The sequence below is a fragment of the Cyanistes caeruleus genome, chromosome 24 (genome assembly GCF_971803275.1).
Source record: "Cyanistes caeruleus chromosome 24, bCyaCae1.hap1.1, whole genome shotgun sequence".
NCBI classification, from domain to species: Eukaryota; Metazoa; Chordata; class Aves; order Passeriformes; family Paridae; genus Cyanistes; species Cyanistes caeruleus.
In genome coordinates this window covers 1,283,844-1,302,963 of record NC_141724.1, presented here as the reverse complement: position 1 = coordinate 1,302,963, position 19,120 = coordinate 1,283,844, and the positions used below count along the sequence as shown (strand labels likewise).

General features: G+C 53.6%; 2 protein-coding genes and 2 long non-coding RNA genes across 5 annotated transcripts; 3 read left to right on the top strand and 1 right to left on the bottom strand.

Annotated features, from left to right (window-relative positions):
- LOC111939811 (uncharacterized) lies at positions 1 to 6,701 on the top strand. Its single transcript, XR_015278955.1, has 4 exons — positions 1 to 3,679; positions 5,039 to 5,094; positions 6,122 to 6,263; positions 6,527 to 6,701. It is a non-coding gene; the product is annotated as an uncharacterized LOC111939811 (long non-coding RNA).
- Positions 6,702 to 7,159: 458 nt separating this feature from the next.
- Positions 7,160 to 7,915, top strand: LOC147649404 (uncharacterized). Its single transcript, XR_015278956.1, has 2 exons — positions 7,160 to 7,250; positions 7,729 to 7,915. It is a non-coding gene; the product is annotated as an uncharacterized LOC147649404 (long non-coding RNA).
- A 5-nt stretch (positions 7,916 to 7,920) lies between these two features.
- On the bottom strand, positions 7,921 to 11,452 carry LOC111939809 (acidic mammalian chitinase-like). Its single transcript, XM_023942222.2, has 11 exons — positions 11,380 to 11,452; positions 10,878 to 10,907; positions 10,313 to 10,514; positions 10,105 to 10,161; positions 9,841 to 10,006; positions 9,628 to 9,752; positions 9,377 to 9,500; positions 9,082 to 9,267; positions 8,737 to 8,856; positions 8,507 to 8,648; positions 7,921 to 8,238 (listed from the first exon to the last, which is right to left on the bottom strand). The coding sequence occupies exons 1-11, from the start codon at positions 11,402 to 11,404 to the stop codon at positions 8,003 to 8,005; spliced, it is 1,413 nt and encodes a 470-aa protein (XP_023797990.1). The 5' UTR covers positions 11,405 to 11,452; the 3' UTR covers positions 7,921 to 8,002.
- Positions 11,453 to 11,555: 103 nt separating this feature from the next.
- Positions 11,556 to 19,049, top strand: LOC111939696 (acidic mammalian chitinase-like). 2 transcript variants are annotated; one of them, XM_086861608.1, is made up of 11 exons: positions 11,556 to 14,621; positions 16,379 to 16,408; positions 16,772 to 16,973; positions 17,186 to 17,242; positions 17,345 to 17,510; positions 17,599 to 17,723; positions 17,899 to 18,004; positions 18,078 to 18,263; positions 18,365 to 18,484; positions 18,573 to 18,714; positions 18,855 to 19,049. In XM_086861608.1, exons 3-10 carry the CDS (start codon positions 16,897 to 16,899, stop codon positions 18,705 to 18,707), a joined length of 972 nt encoding a protein of 323 aa, XP_086717734.1. In that variant the 5' UTR covers positions 11,556 to 14,621; positions 16,379 to 16,408; positions 16,772 to 16,896; the 3' UTR covers positions 18,708 to 18,714; positions 18,855 to 19,049. The 2 variants fall into 2 exon arrangements, with proteins under 2 accessions (XP_086717734.1, XP_023797786.2); XM_023942018.2 differs by lacking the exon at positions 11,556 to 14,621 and adding an exon at positions 15,564 to 15,907.
- The last annotated feature ends 71 nt before the right edge of the window (positions 19,050 to 19,120 follow it).

Here is a 19,120-nt window from a genome sequence, read left to right as displayed (position 1 = left end):
CAAGATGTGCAGCCAGGCTGAAATCCCTTATCCCAATGACATTCCTCCCATTTTCCTTGGAAAACTCACTCCACGGGGCTGCTCTGTGGCTGCTGAAACACAACAATCCTCAGTTTCCTGAAGAATCTGGAGTTTCACTTCCCACTCTGGAAGCACCTGGGGACTCGGGAAGCTGGAAAAGTGAATTTTTGAGGAGGGGAAGGAGCTGGGAACGTGAGGCCTGGAAAGAGGCTGAGCCTGGCAAGGTCAAACATTGCACAAGAGGAGAAGGGAGGGGGAAATCCATTTTCCCTGGAGCTACAAACCATGGGAAAGCACAGCCCGGGCCTGTTTCCCTCTGATCCCTGCTGAGGATCCCAGTTGGGATAAGGGACGCTGGGGATGGGAATGGCCCAGAGGAGGGGGGAAAATCCTCCATAAATCCCCCATAAAGTGCTCCAAGGCTCTCCCCTCCCTCCCCAGGATAACCAGATCGGCCTCACGGCCGTGCCCTTGGAACCTGCGGAGGCTGGAAGAGCAAACAGAGCTTAAAAGGGTCTCAGATTCCAACTTCCCACTCCCTCCTCCTCCTCCCCTTCCTCAGGAGAGCTCCTCAGCCGCTCGCTCAAGGCCTGAGGCAAGCGAAGGCCTCAGGAGCAGAAAAAACAGCTAAAAATATCTCCCACCCCCTCACCCTGCCGGATCCAGAGTCCAGGAGGGTTTTCCTTGGCCTCTGGCCACGTTTGTCAGCCATAAATGGGATTTTTTTTATTATTTTTTTCCCCTCTTTCCGACAAGGCCTCACTGTGCTCCAAGAGCTCTGCTCCGTCAGGAATTCCAGCTCCGAGCTCCCCAAATCTCGCCCCGTTCCAGGCTTTTCTTGCCCCACTGTGAGGGGTGAGGCTCGAATTCAGGGAAGGTTGTGGCTGAGGAAAAAAAGTTGGGAATGGGAATTGCTCGGCAATTCCACAGGAAGGCCTGAAATGCAGGAGTCAGCTGAGGGAAGAAGGGAATAAGGAATAATCCCAAATTTCCCTTTGGGCTGGTGGTGTTTTGGAGCAGAGGAGATGGTAGAGTAAAAAACAGGGATTTAATGCTTTTCAAAGCCACGAAATTCCCAGATTTTCCCTGGATGTGGAGCAGAGGGTGATGCTCGGAACTCCCTCAGCCCAGGGCTGAGTCCCCTTTGCTCTCCCTGCTCCAAGAACACCCAGAAAAGCTTTCCCTCCCTCCTGATGGAATTTTTCCCAAGCCAGCCTGGGGATTTTGCCCTTCCCGGTGCTCAGGTGACTCTGGATCAGGTGCTGACGTTCAGTGACAGCCAGAGGAGAGCTCAGATTTCTCTGGGTGAGGCCGGAGCCGCTCCAGATTTAGAGCTGGGATCAGGCTCTGAGCGGTCCCAGGAATTTTGCTGCTGAGCCGAGGTCACTCCTCAGGCAGGGAAGGGACAAAATGCCTTGGAGGAACCTGGAAAAGGCTGGGAAAAACTTTTTTCCTAGGTTTTTTTGGAGCTGCCTTTTGTCTCCCAAGAGCAGGATCTGCAGAGCTGGCAGATCCTTCTGCTGCAAACAAAACGCATCAAGGAGGTTTTTTTTCCATTTTTTTGGGGAAGGTTTCTCAGGGGCAGGCTGGAATTTCTCACCCAAAGCGAGGGAGGGAGGACAAAATGATCCTCAGATTGTTCCCTGTGGGGTGACAGCTCTGAGTCCATTTCTTCTCTAGCGTGGTGTCCCACCTGAGCCTGGATCTTTCCCACTCGTTCCTCAGGTTTAATTTGCTTCAGAGCTGAAACAAGAGAAAATTCCTTTCTTTTTTTTCACTAGAAAGAAAGGAAAAACTGGAAAATTTGAGTTGTTCTCCTCCAGTTCTATCCCAACAGCAGCAGCACAACAACGTCCACTTCAAAGGTGTCACCTGAGCCACACCTGAGCTGAGACCTCAAGCAGGAAAATCATCAGCAGGGCTCTCAAAATGCCCCTGGGGATGCTAAAAATTGCCCCCAATTACTCTGTGGGCTGCTAAAATTCAGCATAATTGCCTTAATTACACCTAATGGCACTTGGGCTATGCAAAGAAAGGCAGCACACGTGGGATAAAAAAGGCTCTGACCACATCTGGCCCAAGGTGAGAAGCTCCTGCTGGCCCCACTCGGCCTCCTGCTCCTTCCCCTGCCCAGCAGGTTCCCAGCTCCCAGATAAGATGAAAGCCCTGGGTGTGATCCTCACTTTTGGATCTCTCCAGGTTGGGATAAAGGGATTTTCCAGCCAGGCAGCGTCTCCCAGTGTCCCTGTCCTTCAGCTGGGGCTGTCCCAGCTGAGCCAACTCCACCTCCTGGCTCTCTAATCTGATTTTTCCCTGCTGATTTCTTTATTTTCCACTGATTTCTTTATTTACTTCTGATTTATTCATTTTTAAGAGCAGGGCCTGCCTTATCTCCCTGCCACCCACATGAAAGGAGGGACTTTGCAGCCAGGTCAGGGTGTGTGTGCAGTGAAAAGTGCTTCGCTGTGGATTTGGGGTTTTCCCAGGAGCTAAGGACGAGTCAGGTGGGGATTTGTCTGGCTTAGAGGCTTTCTGGAAAGTGTTCAAATTGCCAAATATTTGTGCTTTTGTTTTATTTTGTTTTATTTTGTTATCCCAAAATTTATTTAGGGTAACACACCACTGCCAGCTCTGGGCTTATCCCCCATTTTTGTCCCCCTTTTTTTTCTATCCCCCTTTTTTATCCCTCCTTTTTCATCCTGTTTTATTCCCCCTTTATTTTTACCCCCCTTTATTTTTAGCCCCCTTTTTTTGTTCCCCTCTTTTATTCTACTTTTTTATCCCCCTCTTTTCTTTTATTCCCCTTTTTTATATCCCCATTTATTTTTTTATCCCCATTAATTTTTATTCCCGTTTATTTTTCATCCCTTTTTAATCCCCATTTATTTTTACCCCCCTTTTTATCCTCCTTTATTTTTTATCCCTTTTTTAATCCCCCTTTTTTAGCTCCCTTTATTTTTTATCCTCCTTTTTTACCCCCATTTTTTAACCACCCTTTTTTTTAATCCCTCTTTTTTGATTAATCCCCTTTTCCCAGACATTTGAAACCCCCAATTCTCCTTTGCTCCTCCACCTCTCTCCCTCCACAAACCTTTTGAACCCCCCAAAAGCGCCCCAGTTCCGCCTCAGGACTCAAAGCTCCCAAGTTCTGTGGGAGCCAAAGGATTTTTTCCCTTTCCAAAGGGGCCACAGCTGCTTTGGAGAGGCTGCAATGAGGGGGAAAAAGCAAATTCCAAAAGGACTCCGGCAAAGAATTCCACCCTCAGCAGCGAAACAACGCTTCCTAAAGAGAAAGGAAAACATTGTGCTGGAGCAGAGGGGAAAAAAAAACAAACAACCCTGGAGTGTTTATCACTGGAGTGCTGAATTCCTGACAGAGCCCAGCTGTTCCCAAATCCCTTTGCTCCCAAAAAAGGGCCGCGCTTCCCTTGCCGGAGCCTGACGTGGTCCTGTGGACGTCAGCAGGAGCAGCGGGAAGCTCCAAAACAAGTGACGTGGGAGCCCAACCCTCCCACGGAGGGCACTGGAGCACAGCCACGCTTCCAAAGATGGAGATCCCAGCAGGATTCCGGCACTGGGAGAGCCTCTGGAGCCCCGGGAATGGCAGGGATTCTGCTGGAGATTCTCCTGGTTTTGTGGGGCTTGGCAGCAGGGTGAGGTGAGAGGAACATCCAGGAAGAGGGGCTGGATCCAGCTTGGAAGTGAGGAAGGAGTGGGAGAGATCCAATTCAAATCTTTTGATCCAAAAGGTCCAAATCCAATCTTTCCTGGCAGAAAATAGGGAATTGTCAGCAGGAAATGTCCTGTTCCATGTCCCAGATATGGATGTGAGCAGGGCGTGTTTGCTCCCCTGTGGGTGAAATAAAGGACCAGGAAATAGAAGGGAAATCCTTTCCCTGGGTCTGATCCATGAGGGAAAATGTTGGCTCTCCCAAGAAATTATTGTACAAAAATTCCCACTTCCTCCTGCCCCTTCCCAACCCTGGGAGCCTCCCTGGGTGCTCCCAGAGCAGCCCCACAGTGAAAACCAGGAATTTCAGATGAATCCCAGGGCAATTCCCTCTCTCTGGCTTCCCCACTCCCGGATCCCGCTGCTCCCAGCACAGCCCGGGGTGCCGGTGGTACTTGGGAGTTTCTTTGAGGAATTTCACTTTTATTCCTGGGCCTGCGGGGGTTTTCATTCCTGGATCCAATATTCCAGGGTGTTTTTTTAATGAATCTGCTCCAGGTGACCCCAGGAATCCCAGACTGGTTTGGGAGGGACCCAAAAGTCCTGGGAGAGGAAGCTCCTGGATCCATGAGCTCACGGAAGGAAAGGCTCTTCCAGAGAACCTCTGGATCATTTCCAGATCCTTCTCCAGCTCCATTCCCTTGAGGAGCCCAACACTGAACACAGGATCGGAATTTCTTGGCCCTGTGAACTCCACACACCCTCAAAAGCCATAATCCCCCAACCTTCCCCCTCGAAATATTCCCAATTTCTGGCTTCATTCCTTAATTTTCAGCCAAGTTTTTAGGCTCTCCCCGCTCTGCTGACCTCGCCACTGGTGAGAGAACGGGATATTCTGTCCCAAAAAACCTTGAGGGAGATAAAAGGGTGGGACATTCAACCAAATCCAGCAAGATTTGGAAGGAAAATGTTTTCTTATTTCTAACCAAGGCTGAATGGCTGCCACAGCGTGGGGACAGAGATAATGGCCCTGCCCAAATTAAGGTCACATTAAACCCCGCTCAGGAAAGCTGAACTGGGGGCTCATCCTGACTCCAGAGCTATTTTAAGCCCGGGGAGGTTGAAGGGCACCTGCTCCAGCAGGGAATGTTTTATTTAAAGGCTATTTGGTTGCTCAAGCCGGGCCCTAAATATTATTAAATTATCCCAAATCCTTTATTTTAACATAGCAAGAATTTGTAGATGGGAATGAGAGGAGTTCACACCCTGGGCTGGGGGGATGTGATGATCCACAGCCGTTTTTAGACCCTTTTATTTTATTTTCCTGTTTGTTTTTCTTTTTTGCAGCGTTGGAAACGCGGGATCAGCGGGGTTGTCTCAGCAACAGTTGCCTTGATGTCGCTGTAAATGTTTAATGGGAAGCTGAGCCACCTTCCCTGCCCAGATGGCTCCGGTTCTGGAGCTGGGGAACACGGATTAACGGGGAACAGGCAGATGTTGCCTCACCAGAAGGGTTTAAGCTGTAATTAGATGAGCTGGGATGGGGCTGTGGGGGCAGAGCATCCTCGGAAGGGTTCAGGGGGACACGGGAGGAGCTTCCGAGGTCCTGGTGAGGTCTGAACCTCCAAAAATCCTGGGATGAAATGCAGGGTGCCGTCCCCAAATCCCTCTGCTGGCGGATGGATTAACCCCCAGCTCTCCCAGTTTGTCCCAGCTCCCAGTCCAGATCATCCCTGGGAGATGATGGGAATTGTGAGGATGGGAAACGGGTCCTGTTCCGTGGTGGGAGCTGCCGTGTGGAATCCTGGCTGGAAGCACTTCAGGATCTGCCCAGTTCTGATGTTTTTTCCCCCAAAATAACAGCTGATATTAATTCAGGCTGGGAGATGCATTACCAATCCTAAATGGATTTTGGGAGATTACACACTTTAATAAATCCAATTTTTAAGAGATCAAGCTATATATATAAAAAATAATAAAAGAATTGATGCAACATAAGGCCCATAAAAAAAAAAAATAAAGGAAAATCCAGTGAAAAGAAGCTCCAATTATCCATAAAATATTTCCTGAGACAAAACAACACCCATGTGCCTGCTCATTCATATAAATCCAGCATTTCTGGAGTTCTTTTTCCCACCTGTGCTGTGCATGGAGACGTTTATATGCAGGGAAGGGATTTGGGAATCTGTCTGAAGGCCTGGAAAGGCAGGAAATAATGTTGGGATTGATTTGGGGATAGGTGGAAGGATCTGCAGCCCGTTCCCAGGAGCTCCCTGGAGTTCAGCACCTGCGGGGAAGTGGATGCTGAGCTCCAGGGAATGTCAGGGAGATGCCAGCAGAGCAGAGCCAGGGTTATTTGGGGAACAGGATGGTCAGAAATCGAGCTGGAGCCGTTTCACAATGCCAGAGAGGCTCGGGATTTGTTTACAGAGCCCGATGACAGCGGCTCAGCGCCGAGGGAAAATGAGGAATGATGCAAGAAGGCAGGAATGGACAATGGGAGACGGCAGCATGGAATCCTCACGGAAAAAAACTCTTCTGAGCGCTCATAAAACATCCCCGGAGACAAGAGGTGAGCAAACGACCCTGGAGGAGAGGCAGGGGGGAATGGCTGCAGCGTTTCGTAATGGGGGTGAGTCAGAGTTGGTATTTCTGGGAATGAGGGAGGCAGGAATCTCCCCCGGGAGCAGGGGAGGGCTGGTGGCTGAAAATCAGCGCTTGATTCTTCCATGAGCTGTGGAGAGAAGGGAAATCGAATGTCAGGGGAGGACGGGAGCAGAGGAATGAGGAGCTGGGACTGGAGGAAGCAGCTTGAAAACGGAGCTCTTTCCACAGAGCTGGGAGAGAGGAGCTTTCCGGGCTGTCCCAAACAGCAGGAATGGCCTGAACTTCATGGATCTCCTGACCAAGGCCTTTGGGAGTTCTGACCAAGACATGTTTCCTTTAAGAGGAGGGAATTTGAAGACTTAAAAACTTTCTTGCCATGAATCTGACCCAAACCAGCTGCCAGGTATTTGCTGTGCACGGAGAGAGCATGTGGAGGTGGAATCCCCGTCCCTGGAGGTGTCCGAGGAGCTCCTGGGCTGGCGACAAGGTGGGGATTGGGCACAGCTTGGACTCCATGATCCTGGAGGGCTTTTCCAACCTCAGAGATTTTGAGATTCTATTGCTGTACCTCAGGTGTTGATGCTGGACCTTCATCCAGGGCTTCCCACAGCGTGGATCTCATGGCAGCGATCCCAAATGTTCCGTTTGGAAAAAAAAGAAGAAATTTGGGCCAGGCCAGGTCCCAAAGCCCTCTCCTGAGGCAGCTGAGTAGATTCCAGCCCTGCCAGCATTCCAATCACCTCCTTGCCCCTGTTCAAGGAGCTCCAGCAGCTCCGTGTGCGCCCAGGGAAGGACAGACACGTGCTGGGATGACGCGATGGGACATCTGAGATGGCCAAAAAGGACGAGTTTATCTCTGCCAAGGCTCTGGGGTGCTCTGCTGTACGGAATGGGATTCCTGAGTGTGGAAATAGATGGATTAATGCTTCACCAGGCATCCTGGCAGGCTTGGGTGAGGTTTTGGGTGGATATGTTTAATAATTTCTCTTTAACCCTAAACCAGTCACGTCTTGGAGAGGGACTTTGGACAAGGGGAATGGCCTGAGGATGAAGGAGGGCAGGGTTAGATAGGATATAAGGGAGAAATTCCTCCCTGTGAGGGTGGGAAAGCCCAGGAATAGAATTCCAGAGAAGCTGTGGCTGCCCCTGGATCCATGGAAGTGTCCAAGGCCAGGTTGGAGCACCCTGGGATAGTGGGAAGTGTTCCTGCCCATGGCAGGGGTGGAATGGGATGAGCTTTAAGGTCCCTTCTAACCCAACCCAGTTGGGGATTCCATGATTCCACATCTCCCACAGGCTTTTAAACCCTGGAGAAACAAACTGCCTTTATCCTGGCTTTTTTTACCTCTGGCAAGGACAAACTGCTCCATTTCCATAAAAAACTGCTACAAAATTCCTCTTCACCTCCAATCTCGATTTGTGATTAACAGCTCAGCTCTCTGGCCTGCAACCGCTTTTCCTCTCCCAATGTTGCCGGAAGACTCCTGGAAAATCCCTCCACGGCCTGGGAAGAAGAGCAGGCAACATTGACACCTGCTGTCGGGAATTTTAATAGCCACACACTCCAGCAGAGCCGAGAGCATGAAAACAGCCAATAAAAACCCAAGTTGAAACAAGGAGGATTGCTTGTGGAAAGCTTTATTTAATCATCATTATTGCACACAATTCAATCCGACGGATGGATTGGCTGGGAAAGGCTTGGGATCACTGGGGCCAGTTGCAGCAGCTGCAGAGGGGGTCGAAGACCAGCCCTGGCTCGCAGCTCTGCGGGATGCCCTGGCCGTTCACGCAGTTGTAGAAGTTCCTGTTGTTCTCGGGGTCTGCGTAGATCCCGTTGGGTTTCCCGGCGCAGAAGCCGGAGCCGCCGCTGCCGCCGCTGGTGGTGGTGGTGGTGGGAGCCTCGGTGATGGGAGGCAGGGGCTCAGCAGGGGGAACGCAGTCTGGAATTCAAGAATTCAAGTAGGAAAAGGTTTATTTTCATGTTCCCGGTGTTTCATCCCTCCCACGCCTCCGTAGGAAGTTTGGGAGTCTCCATGACGGAGCTGCTCCCGCTGGAGATGGTGGGAACCTCGGTGATGGAGGCTCAGCGGGGGGAACGCAGTCTGGAATTGGGGAAAGGATTGGAAGTGTTTCATCCCTCCCACACCTCCATAGGAATTTGGGGAGTCCCCACCAAGGAGCTGCTCCCGCTCTCCTGGAGCCACTCACCGCCGTTCTGCAGCCCCAGGCCCTTCTTCAGGCTGGAGATCAGGGGGTATTTGCCCTCGTGGCAGAAGGTGCCAGTGAAGTCATCCATGTCCAGGGCCCACACCATGGCACCTCCAAAGTTGTTCTTCTTCAGCCAGTCCACCTGTGGGGAGGAAAATCCCGGTGAGCCCCAGGAACTGATCCCACAGGAGATTCCAGCCTCGTCCCAGCACGGCCCCGCTGCCCCAGACCTTGAGGCCGAAGCTCTTGACGTTGTCGTAGCCGACCCATTCGCTGCCCTTGTAGGCGTAGGGAACATCCTGGGGTTCATCCCAAGCCTGGGTGGCTCCAGAACTCAGGAGACTGCAGATCTAAGGAGAAGGAAGCAGGAATGTTACCCACAAAAGGGAAAAGCCCAGGCTCTGCCCTTGCCTTGGCTTCATCTTCTGGTTTTGTGCTGCTTCCCTGTTCTCTGAGTACACAGCTCCTTCCTAGCGATTCCATGGATAGCTTTCTGTCTGAGCCATGCAGAAAACTCCACCCTGAAAAATTCCTTCAAATGATTTGGGAACAGAATGTGATGGAAACATCCATACCTCGTAGTAAGCCAGAGTTCCGGCCTCCCTGGTATAGGGCCCAGCGGGGCCAGGGCCGGATGCTGGAGCTCCAACGGAGGTGTCGGATGGGTTCTGCAGGGTGAAGCTCTTTCCATAGGTTGGGAATCCCACAAGGAGCTTCTCAGCTGGGGCACCGTTGCTCTTCCAATAATTCATGGCGTATTCCTGCAAGAAACCATTCCTGCTTGAGTCTCTGTAGGATGAATTCCTCAAAATCTCCTCAGGGCAGCCACCAAGGGTCTGAGACCTGTGAGTGTCCCACAGAAACACTCACAACGTTGAAGTATTTGTAGTCGCCAGTGTCAGCAGGGCCGGCGAACAGGGGGCTGTTCTCGCCAGTGTTCCTCTCCCAGGATCCGTGGAAGTCGTAGGTCATCACGTGGATGTAATCCAGGTACCTGCAGGAGCGGGGGTTGTGTCCTCACCTGAGGCACCGGAGCTGAGGCTGCCCATGGGGCACTTTCACTTCAGCACTCCCAGGAAACCCCTCAAATCCCACCAGGGACCCCAGACTTTGCCACTCACTTGCCAATCTCAGCAATCTCGTAGCCAGCCTGGATGGTGGAAAGTCCTCCAGCCACAGCGGCGGTGACCATGAGACGGGGCTGGTTGGTCTGTTTGGCTTCCTTCTCGAAGGCTTCCAGCAGTTCCTGAGGGATCCAAGGGACAGCGATCACCTGGGGCTCTGGGATGGGACTTTGCAGCCACCCAGGGCTCACAGGCCAGAGCCAAGCCCACCTTAACCAGGACGGTGAAGAGAGCCTTGTCCTGAGCGGGGCTGCCCCTGGAGCCGGGGTATTCCCAGTCCAGGTCCAGCCCGTCAAACTGATACTGGCGCAGGAATTTGATGACGGAGTTGATGAAGGTCTGGCGGTTCTGGGGTGTGGAGACCATGGTGGTGAACCTGGGCAAGCAGAGCAGGAGAGAGGTGGGGTTTCCATGCAGCCCCATCCTCCTCTCAGTCGTTTTCCATGTTTAGGGTAGGACATGGATTGAACTCACTTCTGTGTGCCGAAATTCCATCCTCCAATGGCCAGCAGGGTCTTCAGATCTTTGTTCCTGCAGGGGAAGAGGCAGGACCCAGAGTTATTGCATGTCTACAGCGCCCAGAGCCGCTGTCCCCCAGCTCAGAGGACGGGGCTGTCCCCCTGCCCAGCCCTGGCCGGCCCCAGAGGGAGCAGCAGCCGTGCCTGAGGCTCCCGGCACTCACTGGTTCTTGAGGCCGTTGAAGGACTTGTACAGGGTCTCGTCGTTCCACTCATAGGTGGTGATCTCGTTGTTGTTCATACCGGCAAAGGCGTAGATCAGGTGGTTGCACAAGCAGGGGTCAACATTTTCAGGGGTGTACTTACCCAGGCCAGGCCGGTACTGGGCCCAGTTGGTGAAGTAACAGGTCAGCACATAGGCAGTGCCTGCAGGGAGACACCGGCCATGGAGGGGCCTGCAGTGCCCTGGGCACAGCCCGGCCCCTCGGGCACAGCATCCCCGCGCTGCTGCCGGGGCAGGCTGGGCCAGGCTCCCTGCCTGGGCCAGGAGCTCAGGGCAAGGCCGGCGGGGCTGGGGATCCCTCGCTCACTGCCGGGCTCCCCACCACCGCCCCGGACTCGGCGCCTTCCTCCTCTGGCCCTGCCGAGGGCTCGGTCCTGGAGCCTCCGCTGCCCTTCAGCTCCTGCCCCGGGCTCGCTGCCCCACACGGGCCCTTCCAGCCCGGGAGGCAGCGCGGAGCCAGCCAGCAGCTCCTGCAGGAGCAGCTGCTCCAGGGGACCAGCACCTACCGAGCTGGGCGTTCAGCAGCAGCGCCAGGCCTGCCAGGGCACAAGGAAACAACACTCGGGTCACTGCTCGCTCTTAGAAATGCAAAGCTCTTCTGCAACACTCTGCTCCCAAGCTGGGGCAGGTGAGCTTTTCTAGAGAGGAGGCTAAAATTTGTCCAAACATTTCCAGTAAAATGTGACAAATTATTTCAGGCAGTAGCATAGGAAGGAACCCAAAGAGATGCCAAAGCAGTCATTTGATTTTCAGATTCAAGTTTGAAAGCACATTCCATTTGCAGCCTGCAATGAACTCTGTCCATGTTCAAAGCACAAGAGATCCCCAACTGCAGCAACACGAAAGAAGAGAAATCTCCCTCCCCAGAGGAAATTGTGAAACCTGTGACAGAGAAGAGAGAGCAGCAGTTCTATCCCCCCACCCCCCTGCACCAGCAGCAGAGTGAGGTGCCAGAGCCTCCAGCCCTGGCCAGGAGGGCAGAGAGCTCCAGTTTGCAGCGGCACTCACCGGTGAGCAGAGTGAGCTTGGCCATCTTGGACCAGACTGATGTGCTCAGCCTCTCTCCCGCTTTTATACCCTGCTCCTCTCTGCTGCCAATGGGGGAACAACAGTGATTGACAAACATTACGAAACTTGGCAGGGAGCCGTGTCACCAAATGTGACTCCAGGACAATGGGGCTGAGCACCCAGCTGGAGGGGTCACTGGTGTAGGGCCGTGCCGTGTCCTGGTGCTGCAAGGGCAGGTAATGAACGGGATTAGATTGCTTTGATTGTTCCAAGTGCTGTTTCCATGTTTGTGTCACCTCTGGCAGCCCCACAGGCACCGAAGGCTGAAGTGTGTGACCTTCAGCCCTTCCCCAGGGGGTGGCACTGCCAAAGCCGAGCTTTGGGCTTTGCCAGGCTCGGGTGTCCTTGGTGGGACCGTCCCAGGCAGGGCTGAGCGGGGCTGTGGTGGAGCACTGGGAATGTTGGAGGCTGTGGGATCTGGGCTGGGACAGAGGGACCTTGGTGGGCTGAGCTGTGTCTTGCCCTTCCAGCTGATGTGGGCTCACGTCAGGGAAGCAGAGGAAGTTTCTTTATTTTTTGGAGGTTAAACTCTACAAGGGACACTCCTAAAGATGGGGCAGGTGGATTTCCCTCTGACATTTATCCCCGTCTCTTCCTGCTCAGCTCTTTCCCAAACTGAGACACGGCCCTGTTGCCGAGCACTCCCGTTTTTCCTTATGTGAATCTCCATCGGTGAAATGTCTCAAAATATTCTTCCCACAGTTTTATTTTCATCTTCTGTCCAGGTGGAAACTCCAATCTCTCACCCTGTGTCAGGAGACCAGGGATATCTTCCCTTTTCCCTGCTCAGGAGCGGGGACACGGCTGTGTCCCTGCACTGGGATGTTTAATTCCTTCTGAGGTGACGTGAAGGTGACTTTCCAGGAGGTCACCCAGCCTTGGATGTATGGAAGCCTGGAAAACAGGCTGGTATCAGATGTTGGCTGAGCTGCAGATTAAATTGTGCCAGCCTGAGCCTGTGGGGTTTGGTGCAGGCACGGGGTGGGATACGGCTGATAACAGGACAACATCCTCAAGGAGTATTTTTCCAATGTTTTTCTTGGTTGATAAAGTCCCAGGGTACAAACTGAACCAGGATAGATTTGGAAAATCCCACCCTCAATGACTTCTGGAACGTTTTCAGCTCTGTTATCCATGGAGGGTGTTTTGGTGTGGTAAGGAAAGCGTTTGGGGCAGGCTCAAGGACATTGATTTGTCTTCTTATTGGGGTAACAAACTCAGATCCCAGAGTTTTCTGTCAGGACTTTTCCTTCTGGACTTTTCCGACCCTTTTGCTTTTATAAAAGTGGTTTGCCATGGGTTCCCTGGGAGTGGTGGGAGTTAAAAAAAGGCACGAGAATTGGTCCTTGCTGAAAGAATTCCAATTTAAAAGAGCAGACAGTCACCTTCCAACTATTCCAATGTTGGGTTGCAGAGAGATTCCACCACTCCGGGCTTTTCCTGCTGCATCTTCCCTCTAAAGCTCTCATCCCACTGATTCCATGGCTGTTGGGACGGAGCCTGTCTGTCCTTCTGCTCTTTCCTGATGGCTCATGGAGATCAGATCCTGATTTTCCTGTTGTGCCCAGCTCAGCAGTGCCCAGGTGCTCCTTCCAGGATGATTCCTTCAAACTTTCTCCTCCTTTTTGTCCTGGAGGTTTGGCAGATTCAGGGATGGCACCGGCACAGCCAGAGGTGTTTCTGACAGGAAAAATCCCCAAAACCTGCTGTTTTCCCCAAAAGCTTCATCCATTCCAGCCCTGCTGACCTCGCTGTGTCTGAGCCATCCCTTCAGGAAGGGTGTTTGGCTCTCCCTGCCCTGGCTGGCGAGGTCCCCATGGAAAACTCCATGGGGACAAACGGAAAGGTCACTGGAATGTTGCCATGTCCTTTGGAAAACACTGGCCTGTCCCTAATGGGGACGCAGGGATGCAGATCCCGGGCTCCTGGAACAGGGACAGCGGGGCTGGCTGCTCCCAGAGGGATTTGTGCCCATGGCAGGCAGGTGGGTGAGTCCTGGGGATAGCCGAGATCCAGCCCGGGATTCCCACATGGAGCAAAGGCACCGCTGGGTTTGGATGTGAGGAGCTGGATGAGTTTGCCAAGGAAAACTTCAGGAAAGCCAGGACTGCTTTGGGGCACGTCTGGTGACGTGACAACAACCATAGGGACAATCTGCCCCAGGATGGTTTGATTTTTGGGAATAAAAATAAAAATTTTTTTGAATTTTCCTGTGGGGGTTTATTAAAAAAATAAGTCTGCATAGATTATTTTTTATCTTCATATACATATTTATTTCTTTTTATTTATATGCACAAACATAATTATTTCTATACATGTTTATTTCTATTTCTCTGCCCATGGATATTTCTATTTATCTCCATATATTTATTTACTTCTATTTATCTGCCTATATATATTTATATTTATCTGCATGTATATATTTATTTCTATTTGTCTGCATATCCATATGAATTTATTTAAATTTATGCATATCCATATATATTTATTTAAATGTATGCATACCCCTATCTATTTAATTAAATTTATCCATACCCACATATATTTATGTAAATTTATCCATATCTATATATATATTTATGGCCTATACCATCTGAGCATCCAGGCCCTAGGCTCAGGACTGGGATTTCCCTGCCCGTGGCTGAGGGCTCCAGGATTCCCCTGGAGATGGATCCGTGTTTCCCTGTGTGCCAGGAGCACCTCAGAGCCTCCAGCATTCCCAGCTCCCTCCCTGCTCCTGGAAGAAACTATCCACGGAGAGCAGATCCAAGGTGGGGCAGCTGAGCTGGGAGATTCCCGAGGGATTTTCCTGCAGCTCCCAGGAGCTGAGCTGGACGCTGGCTGTGCGCCAGGGACGGGTCCTCAAGGGTGGCTGCAGCACCTGGAGGGATCCGTGGGCCTGGAATGCTGCACCTGGGATGGAATCTGTGGTGGGAACAGCCTCTGGCTCTGCTGCTTTTTTTCCCTGTGGGAACGCCTGGGTTGCTGCTGCTGCTGTCACAAAGCTCTCCCTGCTCTGTGGTGGCTTTTCCAGGGAATATCTGAGGCTCCTTTCCAGACAGGTAAAAGCAGAAGCCACTTGTTGGTGTTTTGAAGACTCCAAGTCTGCAATTCCACCCTCAGGCTGCTGGACTGGGACAGGACTGGACTTTTGGGGCTCCAGGACACATCAGGAGTCTGTGGTGGGTTGGGACGTGCTCAGCCAAACCATTCCTGAAGGGAGGAATTCCTACAGCTACCTGTGAGCCAGAGCAGCAGGGCTGGGGAGTTCTGAGCCCAGCCAGGAGGGCAGAGAGCTCCACCGGTGAGCAGAGTGAGCTTGGCCATCTTGGACCAGACTGATGTGCTCAGCCTCCCTCCCACTTTGATATCCTTCCCCATTCTCCTGCCCCTCTGACATCAACAGCGATGCACAAATATTATGAAATTGGCAAAGATCCTGTCACCAAACCGACTCCAGGACAATGGGGCTGAGCACCCAGCTGGAGGTGTCATTGCTGTGGGGCCGTGCCAAATCCGGGTGCTGCAAGGGCAGGTAAAAAATGGAATTCTATTTCTTTGATTGTTCAGATGTTGTTTTTAACAACAGCTCTGTGTTCCTGCTGGTGACTGCGCAGGGACCGATGGCTGAAGTGTGACCTTGTGCTGCCCTTGAGTGCCTCCAGAGATGCAGGCACTATCAAAGCACAGCTGTGGCACAAGGGATTGGTCTCCTTGGGTTGATGGAAACAAAGTGAATCAGAATCAGCTTCCGCTGCGTTGTCCTCCCACTTGTTCTTGTGACCATGGGTGTCAGGAGATCAGGGAAAGAAAATGACAAAAACAACCCTTCTTATGGAAAAGTTTTTCTTCATCAGGTGGAGAATGACTCAGTGAAAAACAATCTGGTTCTTCTTTGGTGATTCCTCCTGTCTGCTTCCCTGATGTGAGCCCACCACAGCTGGGGGGGCAAGACACAGCTCAGCCCACCAAGGTCCCTCTGTCCCAGCCCAGATCCCACAGCCTCCAACATTCCCAGTGCTCCACCACAGCCCCGCTCAGCCCTGCCTGGGACGGTCCCACCAAGGACACCCGAGCCTGGCAAAGCCCAAAGTTCAGCTTTGGCAGTGCCACCCCCTGGGGAAGGGCTGAAGGTCACACACTTCAGCCATCGGTGCCTGTGGGGCTGCCAGAGGTGACACAAACATGGAAACAGCACTTGGAACAATCAAAGCAATCTAATCCCGTTCATTATCTGCCCTTGCAGCACCCGGATTTGGCACGGCCCCACAGCAATGACAACTCCAGCTGCGTGCTCAGCCCCATTGTCCTGGTGTCAGTTTGGGGATGAGGATCTTTGCCAATTTCATAATATTTGTCCATTGCGGTTGATGTGAGACGGGCAGCAGAGAGGAGCAGGGTATAAAAGCGGGAGAGAGGCTGAGCACATCAGTCTGGTCCAAGATGGCCAAGCTCACTCTGCTCACCGGTGAGTGCCGCTGCAAACTGGAGCTCTCTGCCCTCCTGGCCGGGCTGGAGGCTCTGGCACCTCACTCTGCTGCTGGTGCAAGGGGGTGGGGGGATAGAACTGCTCCTCTCTCTTCTCTGTCACGGGTTTCACAATTTCCTCTGGGGAGGGAGATTTCTCTTCTTTCGTGCTGCTGCAGTTGGGGATCTCTTGTGCTTTGAACATGGACAGAGTTCATTGCAGGCTGCAAATGGAATGTGCTTTCAAACTTGAATCTGAAAATCAAATGACTGCTTTGGCATCTCTTTGGGTTCCTTCCTATGCTATTGCCTGAAATAATTTGTCACATTTTACTGGAAATGTTTGGACAAATTTTAGCCTCCTCTCTAGAAAAGCTCACCTGCCCCAGCTTGGGAGCAGAGTGTTGCAGAAGAGCTTTGCATTTCTAAGAGCGAGCAGTGACCCGTGTGTTGTTTCCTTGTGCCCTGGCAGGCCTGGCGCTGCTGCTGAACGCCCAGCTCGGTAGGTGCTGGTCCCCTGGAGCAGCTGCTCCTGCAGGAGCTGCTGGCTGGCTCCGCGCTGCCTCCCGGGCTGGAAGGGCCCGTGTGGGGCAGCGAGCCCGGGGCAGGAGCTGAAGGGCAGCGGAGGCTCCGGGACCAAGCCCTCGGCAGGGCCAGAGGAGGAAGGCGCCGAGTCCGGGGCGGTGGTGGGGAGCCCGGCAGTGAGCGAGGGATCCCCAGCCCCGCCGGCCTTGCCCTGAGCTCCTGGCCCAGGCAGGGAGCCTGGCCCAGCCTGCCCCGGCAGCAGCACGGGGATGCTGTGCCCGAGGGGCCGGGCTGTGCCCAGGGCACTGCAGGCCCCTCCATGGCCGGTGTCTCCCTGCAGGCACTGCCTATGTGCTGACCTGTTACTTCACCAACTGGGCCCAGTACCGGCCTGGTGAGGGCAGATACACCCCTGAGAACATCGACCCCAACCTGTGCAGCCACCTGATCTACGCCTTTGCTGGCATGAACAACAACGAGATCACCACCTACGAGTGGAACGACGAGACCCTGTACAAGTCCTTCAACGGCCTCAAGAACCAGTGAGTGCCGGGAGCCTCGGGCAGGGCTGCTGCTCCCTCTGGGGCCGGCCAGGGCTGGGCAGGGGTACAGCCCCGTCCTCTGAGCTGGGGGACAGCGGCTCTGGGCGCTGCCCATGTGCCCTTGGCCTTTCCCACCAAAAGCGCCCGAGCTGCAAAGGCCACAGTGACACCAAACGCTTGAGGTCACTCTTGTTCTTGTCCCTTCCTTGCAGGAACAGCAACCTGAAGACTCTGCTGGCCATTGGAGGATGGAATTTCGGCACAGAGAAGTGAGTTCAAGTCAGCTCTCTCCAATAATGAGTCTCAGGAAAGGGAGGGAAAGGATGAAGGGAGTCGATTCCAACCCCAACCCTGTTTCGCTGCTTGCCCAGGTTCACCACCATGGTCTCCACACCCCAGAACCGCCAGACCTTCATCAACTCCGTGGTCAGGTTCCTGCGCCAGTACGGATTTGACGGGCTGGACCTGGACTGGGAATACCCCGGCTCCAGGGGCAGCCCCGCTCAGGACAAGGCTCTCTTCACCGTCCTGGTTAAGGTGGGCTTGGCTGTGGCCTGTGAGCCCTGGGTGGCTGCAAAGCCCCATCCCAGAGCCCCAGGTGATCGCTGTCCCTTGGATCCCTCAGGAACTGCTGGCAGCCTTCGAGCAGGAGGCCAGGCAGACCAACCGGCCCCGGCTCATGGTCACTGCTGCTGTGGCTGGAGGACTTTCCACCATCCAGGCTGGCTACGAGATTGCTGAGCTGGGCAAGTGAGTGGCAAGCCTGGGGTCCCTGGTGGCACTGGTGGGTTCCTTCTAGTGAAATCGCACAGAGCCCCTGAGGGAGCCCCGTGTGCCGGAGGAGTGGCTGTGGCCGGGGCTCTGGGGTGAGCGGGCAGCCTCAGCTCGGGTGCCTCAGGTGAGGACACAGCCCCCACTCCTGCAGGTACCTGGATTACATCCATGTGATGACCTATGACTTCCACGGGCCCTGGGACGGCTCTGCAGGCGAGAACAGCCCCCTGTTCAGCAGTGGCAGCACCCTCAGTGTTGTGAGTGCCTTTGGGGAGCTTCTTTTCCCACAGCACATCCCGGCCCGTGCCTGAACCGTGCTGGCTTTTCCAGGAATATGCCATGAACTACTGGAAGAACAACGGTGCCCCAGCTCAGAAGCTCCTGGTGGGATTCCCAACCTACGGGAAAACCTTCACCCTGCAGAACCCATCCAACACCGCCATCGGAGCCCCAACCTCCGGGCCAGGCCCCGCTGGGCCCTACACCAGGGAGGCCGGGCTCTTGGCTTACTACGAGGTGTGTGTGGGACTCGTCCCTGGCACTGCAAGGGCAGCCTGGACACTGCTGGATATTTCCAGAGCAGAATTCCTAACCTGGCTCACATTCCTTTTTCCCAGATCTGCACCTTCCTGAGCTCTGGAGCCACCCAGGCTTGGGATGCCCCTGAGGATGTTCCCTACGCCTACAAGGGCAGCGAATGGGTCGGCTACGACAACGTCAAGAGCTTCGGCCTCAAGGTCTGGGGCAGCGGGGCCGTGCTGGGACGAGGCTGGAATCTCCTGTGGGATCAGTTCCTGGGGCTCACCGGGATTTTCCTCCCCACAGGTGGACTGGCTGAAGCAGAACAACTTCGGAGGTGCCATGGTGTGGACAATCGACCTGGATGACTTCACTGGCACCTTCTGCCATGAGGGCAAATACCCCCTGATCTCCAGCCTGAAGAAGGGGCTGGGGCTGTGAATGTGCCGTGAGTAATGCAGGGAGGGACACGGGGTTTGTGCCCCAAAGGCTGCAGTGCTGAGAACGCCGTGGGGCCATGGAAGGGGGGCAGGGAGGAGGCGGTGTTACATCTTCCCTTCCCCAAGGAAAATCCTGCTTTCTTTTCAGGCTGCAAGAGCTCTGCACGGCGCAGTCCTCACGTCCCTGCAGCTGCTGGAGGTGCAGGTGGCAGTGGGAGTGCAGGAGGAGCTGCAGTGCCGATGGTGGGGACTGGCCATGGAGATCCCGATCCCGTTCCAGCCCAGTGATCCCTCTGTTCCCACAATGAGAATGATTAAATAAAGCTTTGCGCAAAACCCACCACTTCCTGCTTCAACTCTTTTTGTCCTTTATATTTTGTTGCTTCCTGATTCTCTCAGGATGTTGACACTTTT